The sequence below is a fragment of the Brachyistius frenatus genome, unplaced genomic scaffold (assembly GCF_029030835.1).
Source record: "Brachyistius frenatus isolate BFR_SWC_R1_liver_20210118 unplaced genomic scaffold, ASM2903083v1 Contig_41, whole genome shotgun sequence".
NCBI lineage: Eukaryota > Metazoa > Chordata > Actinopteri > Embiotocidae > Brachyistius > Brachyistius frenatus.
Window position 1 is genome coordinate 3,276,629 of NW_027210640.1, and position 24,206 is coordinate 3,300,834.

Sequence of the window (24,206 nt, forward strand, 5' to 3'; positions counted from 1 at the left end):
TCCTTTAACATCTTGATAAATAATCACACAAAAAGTCAATTCAAGCAGTTACAAATCTTTAATTGTCAAAAGTTAACACCATCAAATATTACGGTTTCTGTATTTATCATATACGATTTGTTTTAACCACATTTCTAAAAATCTTTTTTTTTTTAATGTTTTCAAAGATAACTGGTTAAGTACGTCTTAAAATAGATAGTTAATACAATGCCTGAATGAATGAATGAATGAATGAATGAATGATAATAAATCTATGGTGTACAGCAACCTGCAGAAACACTGGTTGTACTTCACTGAATCCAAGATGAATTTCCAGTTTGCCAGTCTTCTGTACATGTATTTGCTCATGTTAGTTATGAAAAAAGCAATTTGGAAGTAAATGAAGTAGCTGTTGATAAATTAAGTCTAATTATGCAGACTGCTGAAAAGAGGATGGGAAAGTGGATTTTTGTTAAATGCTTTAATGATAATACTGGGCCTGTCTGAAGATCTCGCAAAGATTATTACACCATGCAAGTCCTGAAGGATTCTTGCACTGCTGATTCAACTTCACTAAATCCGGCTATACGAAGAAATATAAAGACAAATATCACAAGAAATATTACCGTGTATGGCAAGCAATGCTGGGTAAGTGTCATGTAGAAAATGAGCACTGTGAAACAGTTTCCAATCACATAAATGTGTACACAGACTTTCTCACAATATGAAAAAAAAACATGAAAATAAATTACATGGTTATTTGCATTTCACCGACTTAACATGAGAGTAGTACAGGAGTATAGAAGGAGTGTGTAGACAAAATAGCACAAACCAGTAAATCACACTCCCTCATCGAAAATGTATCATGTTCAAATCCCAGCGTGCATCTCTCTCGGTCAAGAACACAGTGGATTCAAGATTCATTGCTATCTGGTTAATATTTACATTTTAAACTTTTTGCATCTCTGTCAGTAAAGAGAAATTCACTCAGTTCATTTCAAGCTTACCACGATTGCATTCAAAGGCTCAGGCATCCTTTCCACATCGGAGGAGAGACGAAAGGTTCAATGTTGGACCGACGAGCCACTGTATCCATGATCCATTTTTAAATGCTTGTAAGTCTACATGTGCAGCATCATAATATCTCACTCGGTGTGCACAGTGCTCACAATATTCCCCCCGATAGAGATGTTGAGATGAAAACTGCTGAGAGGAGATGAAGAGCTGCAGTAGTTTGCTCGACAGCTTGCATAGAGAAATCTCCAGTCGTCCATGTTTTCTCTAACTCTACCGCGCTTCCAGAGATCCACAAAACCACACCGGGGAGGCTGACTTTTCCTTTGTAACTTTTTCAAAAACATTTCAATCTCCATTCCTCTCATCATGACGAAATTGCTTTATACTTGCGACATATTTCATCATATTACATTTTGGCAGTCATTGGGAAGATATGTAGCATGGAAAAATCATAAATTATCTAAGATAGCCCTCGGTCAGTAAAGACACAGTAACAGTCGACAGACAGATTACAAGTGTATAACCATTCCCTTCATGTAGGAGCATAAAGGAGCAGTTTCTTACAGACACAGTTTAACTACCGGCAATCACAGAATTATTACTATTTTTGTGAAGATGAAAACCTAAAATGATAGTGTATAAAGTGAGGAGCTTGCTTTGAAAGGAGTCCCTTCCTGTCGCTTCAGTCTTCATCAGCTGGCTAAAGCAGTGAAATCCCTCAAACCCTAAATAAATGTGATGATGTAACCTCCAAAAACGAGGAGCCGTATCCGGCAGGTCCTCTCTGTCAGCTGCAGGAAGAGTCGAAATTATTTTTGTGGGCGTGCTAGTGGTGGTGCTGGTGTGTGTAAGTGAAGAAAGGAGTGTCTGTGTGTGTGTGAGGGTGATGGGGTGCTTTGGGGGTGGTCACACCTCGGTGCTGATGGCTCGGGTGTTGGTGTAGAAATCAGGAGGCCGGCCTCGCTGCGTCTCCCTCAGCAGGGAGCCTCGGACAGCGGGCAGCGGCATCGCCAGCGCCTGGTTGTCATAGTGCGTGGGCATGTAGGTGATGCGCTCGCCGCCGTTGCGCATCTCATCAGTGGTGCGGATGTAGAAGGGCGAGTTGTAAGGTGAGCAGCTGGGACAGTAGCTGCGTCGCCCCCCGGAGGGTTTGGTGGGATTGGAGGATTTGGGCGGCTCTGGTGGCGACAGGGACAGTGGGGTGATGATCGGACCGTCCAGGCCAGAGACGCTGCAGGCATTGCAGGCAAAGTGTTGCTGAGAGATAGAGCCGCTGTCAGACCCATTCTTCTTACAGCAGTAGTACTACAGAGAGAGATGTCAGGGGAAGCGAATGTTTAAAACAAAAATCAACACAAAATACAACTAGATAGAAGCAGCCAAATATCTCTCTTCTCGATGAGTCTCTGACAATTAGTCCATTACTGAGTCCTAAAATCTTCTTTTCTTGAAAGATCTCATCTTTCTATTAATGAAAAGATGTTCTGCTTCATTTTGGCTTCTTTTTTTTTTTTTTTTAATATACTATCACGTGTTTCTGCGACATTCCTAGTTGAAGACAAACTTCAGAGAACTTGTAGATCTTTTGCTTCATACAGGCATTCAAGGCTGCATAGTTTTAACAGTCTTTACATCTGTACTGCAAATGCAGTATTTTCAAAATAAAACTTTCATATAATTAGAAAGAAATAACAAACATTCCCTGATGCCAGTATTGAATACATTTTTTTTTATGTATTTGATGGGCCCTATGTTGACGTATTTCTCCTATTCTCTAGTAAGTACAGCATGTTAAAATGATGATGTTTTGATTCACTGATGGAAATTTGCTATGTGGTGATATGATGTAGCAACAAGAGTTTTTAACATGTGTTGTATGAAACACAGAGTAAAGGCGTACCTGGAGTCTACAGTAACAGAGCACGGCTATGATACACAGAAGTATCACTGTGGCCAGTATTCCTCCAGTTATGACAACAGTTCCAGCTGTCATCCGACCAGCTCTCCATCAAACTCTGACACAGACACAGGAAGTGACATCATCAGCAAGCGCCTTCCTACTGCTCAACAGATATAAACATTAATCAAGTCATACAAAGGTCAACATTACACACTGATGCAATGTAATAATATGTGCGAGTGTAGTAGCATAAGAGAGAAAACTCCAAAGGTCATTCTATGATTATGTGAATAATGCTGTTGAAATCTGCAACAAAGTGACGACACTTACAGAAATGAACTGCCATCAGAAAGACAGCTGACTACACATTATTATGTACACTATTATTGTAAACTACATTTGTTTTCATTTATATCCGTTGGTACCAAAGTGCTACTCTAGGTTTTGCAGCTGAAATGTTTATCTTAGTTTCTCCCAACATAAATATGAGCTTCTTTGTTTTACTTTTATTTAATGCACTGATACAAACTAGGAAAATTTCACATTCATTGATGTTGATATACTCACGTTCAGCAAAGTTGCTTAACACCTGAAAGCAGAAAAATAACAAAGGTAGTTTTATCTAAGGACGGGCAGACAGATATAGATACATACATACATACATACATACATACATACATACATACATACATACATACACAAATACAAACATACATAGACAGACAGACAGACAGATTGACTTACATCAGAAGAGTGTTTGAAGGTTGTATGGGTGAGGAGAATTCAAATCAGAGCACAAAAGTGAGAGGTCAGACTGCTGGATAGCCACACTGTATGAACATCTCTGAGGAGAGAAGTAAGCAGCAAAGATGGCAATGAGACAGAGGTTTAATTGAAGTACCCTAAGCTTTTTTTTCTCTCCACAAGGTGGCACCAAAAGAACAGAAAAATATCTCACTGAATGATGCATTAAATTCAATTTACTGAGTAGAAAAACTGGGAGTGAAGAAGAAAGAGGAAAAAAGACCCTTGCTAGAAATGAGAATAGTAGAATGGAAGAAAAGAGGGTAAGAAAGTCCTGTTTGTAACACACTGTAAATGTGCAGTGGATGAAATGTATAGATGGCAAACACAAATCATAACAACATATTTAACTGAAGAGTAATGCAACCCCATTCAATGTTTTGTCCTCCAGCAAAGAACATGTATAACAAACGCAACAAAGCCTCAAAAACACGAGTTGAATCAACTCTGTATATGACCGTGTTAAAACTGTGTCTGCCTGCTGTAACTAAACACAGTACTACCATATTTAAGGACTGCATGTAATGTCTTCTCTCTTTGATATTATGTTAACAATCATTAGTCCATTTTCTTCTCAAAACTCTGTTTCACATCAGAAAAGTAAAAGGAGAAAGGAACAGAACACAGTCGTATTAAAATGAAAATATTGACATTTACTGTACACATAAAATGTTTCAAAACCTCAGAGAGGCATATTGTTGAGCGAGGCCTCTCTCTCACACACTGAAACACACACAGACACACACATACAGCATGACGGGTCAGCTGCACTAAATGTGATTTATAGCGAGGGACCCAGTTGGTTAAGGGTTTTAGTCTGCAGGCTGAGGTTCACCCAGGTGAAAGGAAATCTATTCCTGCTGATAAAAACATGTCAAACCTAAGACTAGGGTGGAGGCGGTTAGCGCTTCGGTGTAGGAAGATAAAGGAAAGCTTTAATGAGAAAAAGAGTGAAGGAATAAATGAAGTAGCATCATGGGAACAGAGATGTGCGCAGGTTGGTGTACACCTTTCTCTGTGCACACACAGTTAATTCCTCAGCCTGTCAATTATGATTTCTGCTGTTTGACATCTGAATGGACTGATGTGGGCTTGCGTGGGATGTTTTCCTGTTTATCTTGTAAATGTAATGCGATAGATGACGTCTGACAGAACGCCATGACAGTAGAGGAGAACAGCAAACACGTCAGTGGGACTGACCACCTAGGGCAGGGCTGAAGAACTTTAACTGTGTGATTACTGCTGGAGTGCAAGACATACACAGCAACACATAAATAAAACATTCATTCAGAGCAATTTGACTTGCATCTATGTTATATTGGATTTATGTTAAACATGAGATGCCTGCAGAGTTTGAAGCGGAGATGGGGAGCGGGGCCACAGACGTCTGGTGAGCAAACTACTTTCTGTATGTGCAAAAGTGGCGAGTCCCCTTTAAGATTGTCTTTGGATACCATGATGCACAACAGGCACATAAACTGACTGAGCCTCTCAAATTTTAATACAGCGGGGACATTAAAGTCTTTCTAGGGCTGAGCTGTCTCAATGATGGCTATCGACACGTATGAAACGTATCCATATGACACATCTCAATCTTTACCGAACACAGTGTATCGAAATCTTATCAAAGTGTTGACCAGAAGCATTTTTTTGTTTCTGTTGTCATGACTGCATATGACACAGAGCTTTTGGGCCAATACGAGTCAGTGTGTCCGCCACACTACGACTTCCTCACATCCCAGATCTGTGTCTTGTGGTTTGCAGCACTGTGTCTCACTGACAGTACTGGATGAAAGCCATCTCTTTACTCTGTGTGTGTTTCATATTGTTCTGATATTTATTTTATTTTATTTTTTATTTTTTTATTTTTTTTATTTTTTTATATTTCAGTTATGTAAAGGAGAATTTTGAATATAAATACCATGTTTAGGATTCTCTTTTAAGAGAGCAGGCAGGCATTCCTAGATGATTATTACTCCTTTTTTACAGCAAAGTAAACTTCATCTGGTTGCTAAATGTAATCACAAAGATGTTTAAACAAAAATATTCATTTCTGTGATACAAAGGTTTGGTTAGTATTTCTACCTATGTGCATTTTCTGTTTGTTGTGTTCTTGGCTGATTGTAACATTTGAAAATGGATCATGTATTTTAAATCATATCAAAGTTACTGCATTGCATGCTCATGATCTCTATGACAACTGGACTGATGGCTGTGGAAGTAAATTAGGAGGGTTAAAATTTACATGATATCAGTGTTAATCTAAACTGTAGTACACAAGGACTCCTGAAGTGTGTGAAACATCAGTGTCAGCTTCTTCATCTAAAGCACAATGACCTGGAAATGCTGTAAAACTCTCCACAGAGGAGAAAAAGAAACGGTGCTGCTCCCACAGGCTGCAATCTGAACCACGACACTTGCACCAAGCTCATAAACCATGTTTCCGTCAGAAAGAACACAAGCCTTCAATTATTTGTGGAGACCAAACAGGATGGCAGCTGACAAATTCTTCTTAACATCATTCATCATAACTTTCTCACTCGCCAGCGCGTGCAATCTCAAGTTTGGCACAAACCAAACTATTTTTCATAATTAATGCCAGCACCGTGACTTGTACTGCAAGGAGGAAATTGAAATGGAGTCACCGCTGTCACCACATCATCCTTTATTCAGACACAAAATAGCACACAGATTTGTTTTTGTCTCCTGTTTACATGTTGCACTGCAAGCACTTTGTGACAAACTTATTGGGTAGATTAATTTGAGTTGACTTCGTTTGACAAACTGTAGAGGAATATTAGATAAACACACACACACACACACACACACACACACACACACACACACACACACACACACACACACACACACACACACACACACACACACACACACACACATATGCTGAGTACAGGCTGAAAGAAAGCTGGATCAGTCACTACTGGGTCCAGATTAGAGTGGTCCTCAAAACCCCACACTGCCTGAAGAGCCCTGTATACTGATAAGACTCTCTCTCACACACACACACACACACACACACACACACACACACACACACACACACACACACACACACACACACACACACACACACACACACACACACACACACACACACACACACACACACTGCACACATAGAGTACAGTATTCAAACAGGCAAACATGTACTACAGCAATACCAAATAAATCAGAGGATCCTCGTAAAACATCCATTAGAACTGACAGTGGAGTCTTCATAGCACTTAGCAACAGTGTACGACAAGCATGATCTTTTTAATCTACTAAATAACTGATACGGCAGTTTAATACCTACAAAGTCTGCCTAATCCCACTATATATGAGGAAACTTAACTCATGTTGTTTTCAGTATTGAACATACATAATGCAGGAAGGTAATAGCAGCTCAGGTCTTTTTGGATTCAGAAATTTGAGAAGTGCTTTTAGTTAGTTTCTGGATATTATTTTTTCTTTATCTCCTATGACACTTTACGCGCCTCATTGCAGCTGTCAGATGTGTGGTGAAAAAGCCACAGCGCCAGGCCAGAAACGATCTTGTGTTGAGTTATTCGATGAAGATATGCATTAACTGTGTCACCTTGTTGTGAAGCGAAGCTGCACTTTACTCTGGGCTCAGCACATTTAACAATAGATGAATTTAATAATTTTTTTTCCAGTCCAGTATCACACCAAAGTGTGTAACACACCCACCAGTCCACAAGAGGACAGCGTGCCAGTGTGACTGTTGGCCTTGGCTCTGCATTAAAAGAAGATGCACATTATATGATGCAGGTCATGTTACAGAGATGATGGGCCAAGGTCCAGTGATGAGGTCATTTAGTCACCATCACAGCTTAAATTCCTACTCTGATGCCTGTCAGTCATTTTGATGGGCTTATATCCATGTGTCTGTACAAGTCTAGAAGAAATACTGATGTGTGTTAATGTTGATATTGTGTCTAATATTGATGTGTTGAGTTACATTATAGTAAAATCCAGGGTCGTTATGTCCTATTAAATGTTTAACAATATTATTCTTATTCAGTTAGAATAATGTAATAAAGCCGTCACTGCAAGATCCAGACATATTTTAATTTGTTCTGATATTGAAATTGTTTTATTATTGTGCGCACCGTTGGCTGCCTCACCTGACAGGAAGCACCTGACTAATCAGAGCTTTTGGGGTTGAATTCGGAATAGGCACATTATCGTCATGCATAGCGACATCCATGTAAAATAGAGACAGAAAAAAACGCTCAAAAACATGGACAAGCATGGATAATTCCTTTGCAGAGACATAGGTTTTTGTCAGTGTGGAGGAGTCAGGTTGTCATTTGTGTTTTGATCGGGGGCGACCTCTTGGAGTCAGGTCTTACGTAACATCATAATCCTTTGACTGTTGGGAAAACTATTAACCACTCCCAGCAACCACGACTGTGCAGCGTCTGTGTCACCTGAAAATGACATCGGCTGGGTAAACACATCACTCGCTATTGATTGGTTAGGACAAACCGAAACACACCATCAGGCTCGGTCTGAAACAGAAACCCCCTGAGAGCAGGATGTCAAGCTGAGTGAATTAAAAGCAAATAAATGGAAGATTAGTCAGACTATCAGAGTGTATAATAGCACACTCATATACATTATAACGCCCTTGTCACAGGAATACTGTGTTTATTGTCAGTAGCAGTGCGCAGTCGCTTCTGACAGCAAGAAAAGGGACATTTTAATACTGGCAAGCATAAAATTCACGCAAAGATCAGTTTAAATATAATATATGTAGTCATGGCTGAATTATGCTGCTCTGTTTATGTAATTATGCATCCCTCCACTTCGCTGTTATATGACATTATGTTTTATGATACATGTCAGTATGTTTTGTTATGATATACAGTATACGCTACACTCTATGATGCTACATTATACCAACACAATGCAGTGCAATGCAATACACCAGGTTTTACACCTGCAATCATTGGTCTTTAATTTTTGTGGGTTTTATCAGCCTTTTTACTATGTTTATTAGCCTGTTGACGCACCATTGTACCCACTGCCATTATTGCTTTCCTTTGTCTTTGTTCTGCAAGGTAGGTAAGCCGTTCATGTTGTAAAACTATATAGGTTCCCCAGATGTTGTTTTTGGCAAATCCGAGTAATGAGAATATCTCACGAGCTCACTCACTCTCTGATGGAGTGTTCCCACTTCTCGGCCATCAGTCTTCAGGAGCATATGAAGGACCTCGACTGCCCTGGAGGGTTTTTACAAGATTGATTTTTTTTGGGAACTTAAATTGCTCAGACCACCAGTCACTCAGTGTCATTCTCTGCTCCTCCAAACGCACTACAAACTCCATCCGTGCCAGTTACATAAAGGCCATAGGTTTGATCCCTACAATGTGTTCTGCAATACTTAATATGTTTGAGCAATACATCAACCTGATTGCTCATCAGTCAAACGTCCATAAAGATTTAACCACCTATTTGTAAGACATGAATCAGTGACATCATCTGAGTATTTTAAAATATTTGTAATGTCACATGATGGACAAATAAATAACCCCCCTGAAAACCCATTAAATCCTAAAAAAACAAAAACATGCTGTAGTCATACGAAAACAAAGACTGCTTTTACTGGTTGACGTGCAACAATGCACAGATTTCACTAAAGAGAAGCATCCCTCACCTGTAACTGCAAAGACACCTCCTGTTCTGTTAACTTTAAACTCTTTTCTATTCCTAATGGTTTCAGGTGTCTGAGCAGCAGCATCTCAGAAACAAATCCCATCTATCCAGGCAATAATTCATGCACAATTTCAGCACGTATGTTATCCAAACTACAGCTCTGTGACTGCGGTTGTAAGTGAATAGAAAACAAGTCACACATCCAAACAGGATTCACAGTCACAGTTGAAATGTAATTTGTCTAATCCTGTTATCTGGTGTTCCAAAAGCTTTCCTCTATCTGCTCCCTCTCTCCATCGTCTATGTTGCGGCCCGGTGTGGGTGTGTGTTTGCATGTGTGTGTAAAATCAGTGACATTCAGTGGGTGTTTGTTTGCATGTGAGGATGTGAAGTAAACACAATTGGGGGGCGGTTCAGAAATTGTGCTACAGTATGCCTTTTTCAGGAAGATTATTCGCCGTAAGAGTAGAATCATGGGTAAAATGTCAAAACAAAGAGAGCATAATCTGTGAAAGCTGCACTGGGAAACTCGACACGGTGACAACTCCAAACGAAATCACGAGATAACTGTTTATATTATCTGATTTTTCTTAATGTTGCAAGGTCAAAAAAGCAGACAGTACACAGTTCACCTACGTTTGCTGGTTGCAGTGCAGCTCTAACTTTACAGACTTGTAAATGTAACACATGAAACAAGAGACAAAAAGTATTTTTGCACTGATGTTTTACTTATTGGCACTGAGGTGGTATATTTAACTGTGAATCAGATGGAAAAATATTGGGTGTCCATGTACATGAGTACATGTAGGAACGTGTGCTGTCCATGGTGCTGAAGTGGTATGATGAACAAACTGTTTTCTGTCTTACTGTGTGAATGTGATCTTGTCCATGTTCTTAAAACCAATACATCCTTTAAAGTTTTACATTTTATACTCATTTGGTCATAAATGTTGGGCAAATACAAATTTTGATGTAAAGATGGTGCAAGGTTAAAAGTCAGGATGAAGGCTCAGGACCGATATACGTTAAGTGAAGTTACTGTCATTCATCCCAAAAAGGATATAAATGTATTTACCAAATTTCATAACAATCCATCCAATATATGTTAAGATCTTTCACTCAAGCTTTACTGTAGTGCGAGAGGAAAAGTCACAGGAAAACTTACTGACTTCTCCATGTACAGTAGATATTAATAACAGCTAATCATTTTTTTTGTTAAGGTACGTTTCAATGGATTGGATGCAGGTATACTGCATTTACACTCTGTTTACTAAAACCACTTAATTGTTACTATTTGGTGTACAGTTTCCCAATTCAATACTGTATACAGTATACCGTTAAGATGGGCACCAAACAAAAGCTAGAGTATTTTTGTTTGTTTGCACTTGTTTGTACAAATAAATCATTTCAGTTATACGATTCTATGAAGAAGCAAACAAAATACGAAATATGGAGAAGATTAAATCATATATACAGCAATGTCAAAAAGAAATTGTGACCTTTTTAGACTTAATGCCAGTATTTAAAAAAAAAAAAGTACTCTAGAATAACAAACTCTTTTTATTAATCTCTGACTACATGTTTTAGTTGCAGTAATTCTCCTGTTGATAAGTAGATTAACTTCCTGGGTGTGAACACTTACATGTGACCTTGAAAACCTTCTTCATGTACTGAAGGGCCTACAGCAGCTCAACCAACCGTTATCCCATTTTCCCTCTTAAGCTGTCGCAGCAGTTACGGCCCAGTGGGCAGAGATTGATGACAGAGAACATTTTAGTTCAATTACTTGATTTTGCTCGAGGTCATTTGGGGCAAGGAATGCAATGAATGTGAGGAACCACTCTGCAGAATGATCCTCTTGGCCCTATAAAAGCACATGATCAATACAGACGGTAAAAACGGCTGCGTCCCCGTGAAGACGGAGCGAGATAGGACAACAGAGAGTTGGAACACAGTTTGAGTCTTTTTCTCAGTCCAATCTCGACTATGTTCTGATGCCGTATACACTGCTGGCAGATTTATAACTTGGTGTACATTATGCTATTATGCAGCTCTCCAGGCTACTGTACTCCAGCCTGCCAGCTCCTGATTCAGCCTTTCTACACACTCGCTGTGACTCAAGATGTGGTGAATACCTTTACTCACATAGCAAGTGAAAGATTTATTACTCCCAGTCCATCTGTAATTTGTATACACACATTAAATTCAATTTCCTCCCTTTTCATAAAGGAATATCACCAGATATTCAGGCCAGCGTGATGACCAGGGCTCTCCCAGCTGACGTCAACCTCCACTACACTTTTAACACTACTACACCCACAGCTGCCCCGCTAATACTACTACTACTGCTGTGACTCATATTCTACATCTTTGATAACTAAACTCAAATCTACTATTGGTACTCAATAACTATGGCTACAACTTTTTTTAGAGTTATGTTCAATCTCCTCCACTTATTACATTTTAAAGACTTACTGTCACATATCTCAGATATTTTATTTGCCTTGCAGCTATGAGTGCGGTCAGAGAACAGCAAAATTATTTTATACTTTCTTTTTTAGCCCACATCAGTGACAAAGTTGCTGTTGTCTGAGGCAGCTTTCTGGTAAGTCCATTTAAAACCACTCTGGGCACAAAACATAATCTTCTATAACCAGAAATCTTCTAAACTACAGCAGAAGGATTTTCTCAAACATGTTTAACTAAATAACAATGATGATTTTATTTGATGAGGAGCCTTTCACTACAACTGGGGGACTGACTCTTATATGTTAGAGCATCCTTCCTTTAACTCAACAAAAGTATTTGGAGTGTCCTTTAGCAAGTCATTGAACTGTTTTAAGTGCTGTATCTGCAATAGCAGATTGTTGTTCACACCAGTCAGTCCCCCCCCCCCCCAGATTTAAATGTGCAGATCAGTAAAAGCAGGAAGGTGTCAGTAAAACACACTGAATTCAAGATAAAGAGCCACAAACACATTATGATACCGAACACATGGAGACACCACAGCCTGCAGCACCGCTCAGCAAACACTAAAGGTAAAGCTCCTTTTGTTGTCCACAGCTGCTGCCTGTTTGCGTAGTTCAAACAGGGCCTACAGGGAATCTGAATTTTTTTTTTCTAACATGCAATGATATCATTTTAGGAGACCTTTGTGGTACTTTTGGTTGAAACAAACAAAACAAAAATTCCTGATTGCGGTTTAACCACATCTAGCACCACTGTTGCCCCGAGCTCAGAAACAGAAAGTAAATAGCTCCCTAATGAACAGAAAGGAGAGGAAACCATAGCAGCAACACAATGTGAGAAGGGAATTGTCTCACCTAGTCTCACTTCCAGCAAACAAAGGGCCGTTCTCAATCTGCGTTCTTCGCTGTACTTTTGTTCTTGTGAAATGCACTGAGCCATTTACAGTCCAAATTCCCAGATGTGTTCTTGCTCCATCTATTTTATCGAGGATGCATCGGGTGATGACTCGTGTGTACTCGGAGCAGCCAAGTATCCCAGAAGTAAACCTGTCGACAAACTACCATTGTTGTGTCACAAAATTAAGTTTTAGGTGAGAATATAGTTGTTTAGACTTCAACCTACAGGCGATTTATTAAGATAGAGCCTACTTGAAATTTTTCTCCAACATTTTTGGAGCTGTGAGGTCTGCGTGGTTTCCTCGGCAAGTCAAAATGTTGCTGAATGCTTTCATCCAGTGTGACTGGCTGCAACAGTGGAATCAGCATCATCTTTGAGAACAACAGGTTGAGGTCAGAGATCAAACTCACAGAGACGTATTTTGATCTGCAGCAGACATCGTCAACTATAAAACACAAGTCTGCTACATCACGAAATTATCCACTGAACTCAACCTCAGTGTCCAATTTTCACACTACATACTCCCTGAACAGTGTTTACTTTATACTAATCTTCACTGACACTGTTTTTGCAATTATTATACACACACCATGCCATATATAAAGGACATTAAGACTGTTTACAGTTGTGCAGGACAATGATGCATCAATGTAACTCTCAAAACCATTTTTATTTCACCAACTTTTTGACACATTTGTCATAATGTGTGTTTTCCTGCTTAGAGAAGTAGTATGGAACCAGAAAACTGCTGCATCTAACTTTGGGGGAACAGTTCATACCACAAAGCTACTGACTCACTTGCGCTTCAAACTGAAAGGCTTGAATTGATTTTCGAGTTAATTTATGTCCAGTTCAGACAGATTCACAGGGAGGAACTTGAGCAGGAAAAAGACCTGACATTAAACATGCAGGCTGCTTTGCGTCCCCCCCCCAACTTTACGAGATTTACAGGGATTTCATTATAGTTGCTCAGCTCCTCCCCTGCTGTCCTGCGATATGCCAGCTTCTCCTCACACTTGGCAGAAGAGCAACATCGCTGAACGCACACCCAGTGTAGGGCAGCGGGCAGCCAGGGAAGCTGTAATTACTGTACCTCCATTCTGCTGGTCAGCACGGCAGTCTCATAAAAGGAAATGAAACGGTCCAGCTTCCATTTTTGAGGAAGTAATGTACCACGAATATTACATTAGCATACATTCACGTGAACATTTTATCTGTGACAGTTAATAAAGAGAGGGAGCAGAGCCGAAGATGACAGGGCCAGCACGAGGAAGGAAGTGCTGCTAAGGTGGCTCGCTCCGGAGTAGAGGAGCAGAAGTAGAAGTTAGGGTTCAATGATATCCTTGTTTTTCTATAAAGAATTAAACCATTAACCTCAGATTTAGTCCTTTGTCTCAGCAAAATACTGTATATTACACTAATGACATGGCAGTTAAGAAATAAATATATTATAAATAATGCCGCTTCCACTGCTTCTTCTCTAAGGATTATGAATCAGTTTCCATTTTTAGATGTTGTACTGTAAATACCATTGACTGTATATAAAAGTAGACAGTAGCTTCTGGGTCTCAAAAATGACTCCGCTGCAGAAGTGCCTTAAACTGCAATACCACCGAGGGCCTCTAGGGGTTGGCTCCAAAAAGCCTCCAGCTCCTTAGACTCTCATACAACTTCTCTCGTGAAATACAAAGTCAGCAAAAAAAATTTCCAAAAGTCATAATGGTGTCCTTTGCTAAAGTCACTCCTTCTTATTAGTTTTCTGGTCATCCAACTGATAACAATCCCGTCATTAATTAGATATTAGGCCTCAAAAAGCGGTATATATGGGGGCTTGTTCCTTTGATTGACAGGTCTGTGGAGCTGTCACGCTTTCCACTATAGGTGGGTGCCTGAAAATACCTGAAATTACGGATAAAGGTCCAAACCACAGTTAATGTTTTTGTTACATTTAATCCAGTTAGTTTTGGTTTTACATTGCAATGAAGCACAATCTGGGTAATGTAAGACTTTTTCAAACTAAAAATACATCTGACCGAGCAACCACATTATACTGTTCAGCTCCAGAAGAAAATATTTACCTTTCAGAAGACTTTAAGGACATTTTTCTGGGAAAATTCAGCAAAGAGTGTAACAATAGAAAACACTTCCACATCTCCTTATATGGCAGAGCTCAGTACTCCTGCTAACTCATCAGTCAGGCTTCCTTTAACAAACAAAATCTACAATTAATGTCTTAGCAGTTACTGCAGTATCAAAAACATCATATCTTAACTGATCACTCCACCAAGTTTTTAGCAAAATACCAGAAATATGGCTCATTATTTCCCCTTTTGTTCGTCATTTGGTGCCAAAGGTCAACTGTTGTCAATAATTGTTGCCATGGAATCGATAGCTTAAATTAGTCACAATAAGTATTTATTTTTCCGTAAAAAATCTAAACTGACAGACCAGCCTAAAGCATATTTTTGAAACCAGTTCTTAATCAGTGTGGCGCTGCTGTGCAGTTTTTGCTAACCGTCAGTCCCCACCAAGCCTTTCCCACAACTTTCGAAATCCAAGACTTTGAATAAGACTGAATTTAGGTGTTTTTTATGAAATCCATTTCAACTCATAGCTGTGAATAAAACTGAATGCATGACCTTCATCTTACAGGATGGTAACTGAATCCACTGTGCCGTCTTGCCAACAGTCAGGCAGACACAAAGAGGAGGAAACACTTCCAGGACAAACAACCCACTCAGCTCTCCTCTCATCTCTCTGCATTAGTTAGATTGTGGCTCTCAGGTAAACGTTTTCCCACTTGAGACTGTCATTATGATTTCATATACTGTAAATTGCCACAACAATCCATTGGTTTTCATCAAAATAAATATAAGTAAAACTCCGGAAGGAATTATACAAATTGAATATTATATGAAAGATGCAACATGAAAGCTGTTCTCATCCCAATCTTTTCTTGGGTCAAGAAACGGTGACACAGATTGCAACTGGGTTTAAATTTATAGCATTTAATAAGCAGGAGGAAACAGATAAGAGAGATAATAGACCCTGCGGAAATCTCACAACTTTATCACACAGCCACTTCATCTTGAGAACATCGGTATCGTTACACGCACAGAGATGGGACTAATCAGCTTAAGGCGCATTCAGATTAAAAGGTTTACGTGGTTTAAAGTAATGGGATTACTCTAATATTATATTTTACATGGATTCATTTAAAGATTGGTTTGTCTGCACTTCACCATGATGCATGTCAATGAAAGATCTTCAATTTATTGTGTCTGGTGTCATCTGATGTACATTATTAGGTATTTATCACATGAAAATGTAATTTATTTTTTAAGAGAATCAATGATGTGCGGGTAAAATGTTTTTCAAATGACATCCTTGGATAAATTTATCTTAAAAGAGTACTAAAATAAAATAAATAAAATATAAAATAAAGTTGCAACATTTTCCCTAATGGATGGATATTCTTTAGAAACCTTAGAAACCCTTACATACTTATCAAGTTATGTAATATGTAACAAGCCAATTTTTGTATATATATATATTATATATTGTATATTATATATTTTGTATATATACACAGTAGATACACAATATTATAATTATATATTGTGTAAACTGATGCAGTAATATGTGTGACAGTTCAGCAGAATAAAGATTATTGAAAGATATTAACAGTGGAAGACTGAAGTGAATAAACATGGTCAGATAAAGTTATCAACAAATACATCATTTGTATTTGAAAGTCTTTGTGTCAGCAGGAATTCAGTTACATCTCAGCTAAAGCAATATGTTCTATTTATATTGAATATATAATTTAGCACATATTTCTTCCTTGTTCACCTGAGGTCACAGTAATATTATCTGGATCATTAAACCCTCCGACCTGTTTCCTCCTTACTGTTCACTTTATGCGTAGGGAAGAACTTTAGGGACGGTATTAACGTCCTTCTGAAGCGTGTGAAAGGATCAGAAAAAGTGCTTACTGCGAGTGTAACTGTTGGACCTGAGCTTCACGCTGCATTTGTGTAAGAGAACTGTTACAGGATCAGACCTACGTTTTAAATAATGATGAATAAAACAACGCTGGGGAGCTGGTGCGTGGTGACAACGACGGCCTGAAATTTCATGAAAGGAGATGCTGTCAGATGAGAAAAAGGCTGAGCAGAGAGAGAAAGTGTTTCCTCAGCAGGAAAAACATTCAGGCTTAAAACAGGAGGTACTTTAAAGTTGATACAAGTGGTCACGGTTAGACTGTGACGTAATAGTCACGGGGGAGTGGACCTGTGAAAATCCTGATCTTTAGCTCAAATGACCCGAGTTCAATTCCTAACTCAGGAGCTCAGGTTCGGGTTTTTTTTTTTTTTTACTCGGAGGGACAAAAGGTCAAATGTGTCTGATTTTTGCTTTTACCACTTTTCCAAATGTTGTTTTGCTACATAACTTTTTTTTGGAGGCATGTAATCATTTTTAATAATATCTACATCAAGAAATGTAAAGGATGAAAGTTAAAAGTAATTTCACAAGATGTTATCTGACTTCTTATTCGGTGTAAATGTCACACTGACTCAGTGAGCAGGGAAAGAGTGTGTGTGGTGCTTCACTGTGTCCATGTGCGTCTTTGTAACAATTCAGAGGATTGTATTTGTCTGTGTTTGCATCTCAGGGCGAGTCTCCAACCCTGCGTGAGCTTGTAAATGTCAGAGAGTGTTGTGTCATTTGGAGGGTGTCTTAGTGAGTGCATATGTTTGTCAGTCCAATTATGTCTGGAAGTGTGCATGTCTGTGAGTGAGTGTGTGTGTGTGTGTGTGTGTGTGTTTTTGATGAGTCACCACAGATAGAGCAGCCAGCAGCAGTAGAGCTACGTTAGCAGATAACAGCGTTTCTCTTCCAGAAGCCTCCAGCTCTGCCAACAAGCCTTCCTCTCACTGGCCTCAGTTTCACCCAGCATGACTGTGCTTCAGATCTTATGTTCACATCCACGCGACGCCACAAGGTGTGCGCAGTGTGTAACCGATTGTGATTACAACTCTCTAAGAATGATTGAAAACAAATGTCACCAGATGTTCTTGAACCTTTCCTGCTGTTTTGGAGATTTAGTGCCTTGGGATTAAACTGAGCTGCCAACAAAAGTAAGGCTGTAACTCTAAAAGGGTTTTGTGCTGTAGCTTTAGTTCAATGGAATGAGTTAATGAAGGTGTGAGGTAAGAAAACAAATCAGCAGTGGTACAAAATCCCATCGTCCAAACGTTCCAATCGGGTTTGGAACATCAGCTCCTTTTTTGGGGGGATTTTCCCCCTTTTTTCTCCTTTTCTCATTAGTTTATACTGTAAACTAATAAAAACAAAAGGTTAAATTTTAAAGGAAAATATTTAGTTGTAGAGCAGAGTAGCTGCAGCTGTAGTAGAGAAAAGTAGCGGTAACTTTCAGAATAGGTATTCATCTTCATTTGGGTCAACGAAGAAGGGCCTTCCCTCAAGTAGAATTCACTAAGATACAGATTGATAAATTCGCAATAATTATTGTACCAGCAGTGCTTTTGATGACAGAAGCAGATTATTATAAAGGAAGGGGTGAGCTAGGCTCCGCCAGTTCATTACAATGTATACCAAGATGCTAGTTTGGTGTTGTATAATTCATCTGCCATGCTGAGCCAGAAAAACCCAAATGTTAAATCATCATATGCATCAGAGACTTTTGGTCTATGTGCTGCATGAGCAGTTTGAATTGAAACAAATGAATACCTCATTCTTTGTTTAACACGTCTTTCTCCTCCAGACACTGAAGCCAGAAACCAGCCATCACTGGAGATTGTAACCGAGTTTTAAATTTTACCCGGCTGATCATGATCGATGTTAAACCACACCGGTCTGACAGACTGAGGGCAGTGTTAGACGCTGGAGCTTAGTGTCCCCGTCCTGCTAAAGCTGCTCTGCAGTTTGGACACATCTCGTCTCACCTTTAATGTGTGACTCCGGTACACTCGACTCGCAACTATACGGCGAGATCTACCGTTCCAGCAGCCACGAAAACCTTGAAGGGCTAATGAATAATTCACAACGCACTCCTGAAACACTGAAACACTTTCCCCTTCCCTGGGTAGTTGGAGACTCCCCCCCCCACACACACACACCTCCCCAACAGCAACCCAACAAACACGCACACACGCATGTACTGTATCCACCACGAGCACAACTTGAAAACACTGCCATGCATGTTGTCCCAGAAAATACACTGAGCGGAGTGTCAGCTGGAGGGAGCGAGATGGGACTTTACAACCAGGTTGAGTACAGTCGTCTAAAAGCAAGAGGGACTAAATCTATGACACACAGGCCTTCCCTGTGGTGACTGTGGCTTTACTTTGATTTTTAAAAAGTGGCTACTTTAAATTCCACAAACCGCAGAGCACATTTGAGACTGCAGGAGCTAACTTCTACTTTATCCTAATTACAGTATGCATTATGTTACACACAAAGCCCACAAACCTTCAGATGTTCATCTTGTGTGGACATGATGCAAGACTCTGGGTCCGCTTAACAGCAGAATTCGACCACTTGAGCTTGACTGGATGATAATTTTGACCAGCCTGCCTCGCTCTATAATTTGACGTTTTTTTAATGTATTATTTAGTCGCTGATCATGACTCTTACTTAAGAATGTTGCAGGAACATTTATCCATGAACAGCACAAAACTTTTAAAGTACAGATGATTATACAAGGACAGCCTGATTGCTTGTATTGGGATAAAGAGCAGGATCATAGTGGTTTCTGGAGGCCGTATTCTGATCGATGCATCGATTCTGTCCTGAAAGTTTGTCCAATACGTTTTGAAAATCTTTTATCGGTCCGAATAAGGTCAAACCATCACTGCTCCTGTAGCTCCAGCAATAACGTGAATGTCACAATCATCTGTGATCCAATGGCAAACAGTGATCATGATAAGTCGTAAGGATTTGTCAGGTTTAATAAGGCAGCGTAGGCAAACTGTTTCCTAAATTAACTGAGGTCCATTAAATATTTAGTTTCCCAGCCAGAGAGGCATTTACAGAACTTCGTACTGATGAATCAAATGTTGCTGGCAGCTAGTTGTAATTTCCCACAGTGTTTTGAACTGTTGGCACAGCGCACCATTATACAACCTGTGTATTAAATACATTTTGTCTGTTGCTGCTGTGTTAGCTGTGACAGCCCTGACTGCAGACTCCTCTGGGAAATCAGCCCACTTCCTGTTGTATCACAGCCACTGGAGGTGGAGGAATTAAGAAGCGTGTGTGTGTGTGTGTGTGTGTGTGTGTGTGTGTGTGTGTGTGCGTGCGTGTGTGCGTGCGTGCGTGCGTGTGTGTGTGTGTGTGTGTCTGGGGCGGGTGGAGAAAGGAGGATATAGAGAGGCTGCTCTACAGTTATTTAGTCAGGCTGTATTTTTCAGCCTTCCTCTGTGAGAAATGGGTCACAGAAACAAGGCACCTGCTGCTGAATGTTGATGTGGGAGATCAATGCCCTTCACTCGCTGCACTTTAGCTGCCATGTGCACAAAATGAAAGAACATCTAACTTAGAGACGAAAGTTTGTTCACATTTTAGACATGAATATATTTCCACATGTGGAAAACACTAGTTAAACAGCCGGCTAAGTCACCAACCATTTTGCTACAATGCTGGAGAGCAATGTTTCGTTCATGACAGTCCTTACTGCACGTTTGAATCAGCTTCATTTGAGAGACATGAGGTGGAACAACAACATCATATACTGCATCTTCTCAACAAACTCCACAGGACATGAGAAGTTTTGAACATGTCCTGTTTCATCTATTTTAAAATGACACAAGAAAATAAAAGCCAGGTTTAAGGAGAGAAAACTGAATATTTATTTGTAAAATGGGGTCCTTCAAACAGACAAATTAACAGAAGCTGGAGTATAGCTGGGTGATATGGTCATTTAAACCCGAAAATGTGTCTTCTCTGTTCGAAAAGCTGCATTACAGTTGATATATACTGGATGTATGAACTTTTTACCTAGGTGACATGACATTTAAATGCTGTTTGGTTACAATATTCCCATTTATGATACTTGCTCCTGTGTTTTTACAAAAATATCAGCAATCCTCCTTCCAATAGTGTCATATCATCAAGAGGTGTCGCGTAAAACACAGTCAAGGACTTTAAACAAAAACATTTTCAACTGGAGTGACCCTAGTGAGCATTTAACCTTTAAACCAGTGAGGGAGCATTGCTCAACCCACTGACTCTCTGGACCCTCACCTTTACTCTTTCTTTCCAAAATGCTGCAAGTCTGTTTAAATACAGGTGACTCTAGAAGGTATACTGTACAACCCCTGGCTGTAATCTACACGTCATCTTTTTAATTAGATATTTCCCCTTTTTAATGAAATGCCACCAGAAGCAGACAACCCATATCACACTCAACCAGAGTGAAAGAAGATCACAGCAGCAGCAAAATGGCAAAACCCCAGGACTCCAACTCCTGCTGAGCTGCTCCAACATCACTTCATCTCCTCTGGCCGCCAGACTAAAGGCACATTTCAGGCTGCATTCGGAGTGAAAAGACAGCTGAGGTCACACAATTCTTTGCTGGGCTATGTGACATATTTGCCATGTAACTTAATGGGGGCCACTTCTTAGCATGAAAGAAACATATCTACAACCACCCACAATATACAGTCTGAGGAATTTCTCGACGTTTTCCTCGGGTGTTATACAACAGAAAATCATTCCCCCCCATTTTCATCATTGCACATACCTGATCTAGTTACATGGTCCGTTAGTTGATCTCGGGCTAATCCTGTGGAGTGTGACCATGAAAAGACACCAGCATCCTTATCGCAGCAGGAGGAGAGCAGAGAAGCGCTGTGCATGGGACTGCGGCGGAACTTCTCCAAGGATGAGCCGGAGTCCAGGGCGCACACCGCCGCCAGGGAAAAAAAACACTGCCGCTGTGGTACCAGCAAACTAGAGGTCAGCTAGACGGCTGTGGAGACAACCACAAACAGAGGACGCCGGAAAACGGAGCATAGACACAGTGTAGCGACCGGGGCAGAAGAACAGGTAAGGACGAGGACAAGGCTCCGGGATGAGCGCTTTTTACGCGCATGTAACCTGCTAGAACGTTTTCACCTTCACACACAGCAGTGGTCTTCTCACGACTCCAAGAGGGCAAACAACCGCTAGGAGGCTTGAAATCAATGAGATTCAAAAGGACTCATCCAACAAGTGCGGGACGCGGACGCAAAATGACGGAGTCGGCTGCTGGGCGGACTGGGAGGAGGCGGTGGGAGGAGAGGAGCCGCCCCGCTTCACACGAAACCTCCCTGGGGAAAAAAACGCGATATGGAACATGTCAGGGGCTTTTATAATATATTTGTGGAAATATGAGGTGCAGTTATTAGAGGAAATATTAATATCACAAGAGCTCGGCTGTGGTGATCCCACACATGCTGGTTCCACTTGATGTCTCGTAGAAAATTATAGAATAGTCACTGAACTCCATCAGACCACAAATCATAAAATCCAGTATAACCGCATAATGTCCAAATATGACTGTCATAGACACATCCTGTATACCAGGGGATTTATACACGATATATGAAAGCATAAATCAACTAAATATGTGTGAACATCATTAGAGTGAAACACTATATAACCAAAATCTAACTTTGATGCTTGGTTCAAGATTAAAGAAGAAGTCTGGGCAATGTTGTAGTGCCTGGCTTACAGAAAAAAAAGATTTTAAATAAAGGCCACTGAGCTAAAGTAATTGATTTGCCCTCAATCACCGGTCCCTTAATCTACTCACTGTTGTAACCAATTCGAGGCAAATATCAATGGGGAGGGGAGGCCTGGCTGACTGCACAGGGCTGACACACTCATACAAGTGAACCACAGAACCAGATGAGAAGATGTAGGTGCTGAAAGTCAAAGGAGTCTTGTTTAGAGTTCACACAACACCATATGCTGCAGTGTTCATAAAGCCTCCACAAAAAGGAGCAGGATGAGTTTAGAAAGATACAAATTAACCTCTTGTAAAAGATGCTGCAAAACATTAAACATAAGGAAACTTTTTTCTTTAGGAACAATTCACTGAATTCATTTTGCATGATAATAATTTGTTTACCCTACTTGATACTGCTGATAAATGTTGAATGTTTAACTCTTTTTGTTGAAACCCATCAGCTTACACAGATCTACAGTGGTGTGCTGCCGCAGAGTAGCTGCCTTAAACCTGCTGCTGCACAGATTTGGCTAAAAGTGAAAGTAGGTTTTTATGCTGGTTTGCTTCAGAGAAAAAAAGTCATCGTCTAGCTCCTAGTGCAAGCTCATGTTGTCATCTGGCTTAAAGAGGTGAGAGGTGTGAACAGGAACAGGACAGGAACACAAGGTATCTTTAGACAAAGTGGATTCTGAGCCGACACTCTTCAGCGGTGAAACATATCACTGTATCAGTGTCACCCCTAAAGTTTTTGCTCCAATAACTGCCATTTAACTTAATAAAGTTCCATCTGTTCAGAGGCTTATGTTAAACATTTTTGAACAGTTGATGATTTTGTCGTTTCAGCTACACACAGACTGGTCATGATAAACAGGCCCTGTTTACTTATTATACTTCTGAGATAAGAGAATGACGTGTCTGGGAGGGAGTTTGTGATTCTGAATTATGAAATGCTAATAATGAAGATGAGAAACCTTCCCCTGAAACAGCAGCTTTTAGTCACGATAGTTCACATTTACACAGCGCAGAGAAAACTGCAGGGAGGACTGGTAGTACAGTACAGCTTCACTTCATCTGTGTTCAGTCAGCCAGAAAACTGCCTTTACTGCAGCAGAGTGATTTTACCCTTAGTTGCACAAAATACAGATAAAGATTGGGCTGATGAAAGTAAGCAGGCCTTTTATAGTGAAAATATATCTGGTACAAATGTTAAATCAACTGGAAATATCTTGGGGGAAAAGGTGAATGCAAAATAATCTCTGGTTCCCTCCTTCAAAAGATACACTTTTTCCAAAATGCTTCACACAAATCTTCAAGCTGACAACACAGAAGATAAAATCACCGCAGTTTCAAGGTGGAGACCCGAGATTAGTGTCACCAACCCAGTATCTAACAAAAGAGGATATATGGTCACAATCTCCCCTTCTGATCCAGAAATATGGCTTCACGTTTACAAAAATGGGACAGACAAGACTTCACAGTTACCTTTAACCACTAAAATCAGATCAGTTCATCATTGAGTCCAAGTGAATGTTTGTTCCAAATTTAAAGAAATTCCCTGAAAGAATTCCTGAGATATCACATTGACAAGAATGGGAAGGACCAACGTATGAACAACCTGAATACATAATGCTTAAGCCCACACCCGGCGGGGCTTAAACCTCACAAACACAGACCTTCACACATACTTTCATGTAAAAAGTCAACCAGCTCACCTGGACACGA

At 40.0% G+C, this 24,206-nt stretch overlaps 1 protein-coding gene across 1 annotated transcript; it reads right to left on the bottom strand.

The window, feature by feature from the left end:
• Positions 1-35: 35 nt before the first annotated feature.
• Positions 36-21,968, bottom strand: fam163ab (family with sequence similarity 163 member Ab). Its single transcript, XM_069702402.1, has 5 exons — positions 21,516-21,968; positions 3,641-3,740; positions 3,464-3,485; positions 2,897-3,011; positions 36-2,301 (listed from the first exon to the last, which is right to left on the bottom strand). Exons 4-5 carry the CDS (start codon positions 2,987-2,989, stop codon positions 1,903-1,905), a joined length of 492 nt encoding a protein of 163 aa, XP_069558503.1. The 5' UTR covers positions 2,990-3,011; positions 3,464-3,485; positions 3,641-3,740; positions 21,516-21,968; the 3' UTR covers positions 36-1,902.
• Between the last annotated feature and the right edge of the window lie 2,238 nt (positions 21,969-24,206).

Excerpts from the sequence above, each read along its gene's own strand:
- fam163ab (XM_069702402.1), bottom strand. The coding sequence starts at position 2,989 with ATGACAGCTGGAACTGTTGTCATAACTGGAGGAATACTGGCCACAGTG. Across the intron at positions 2,302-2,896 it reads TCTGTTACTGTAGACTCCAG|TACTACTGCTGTAAGAAGAA; the intron begins GTACGCCTTTAC and ends CTCTCTCTGTAG.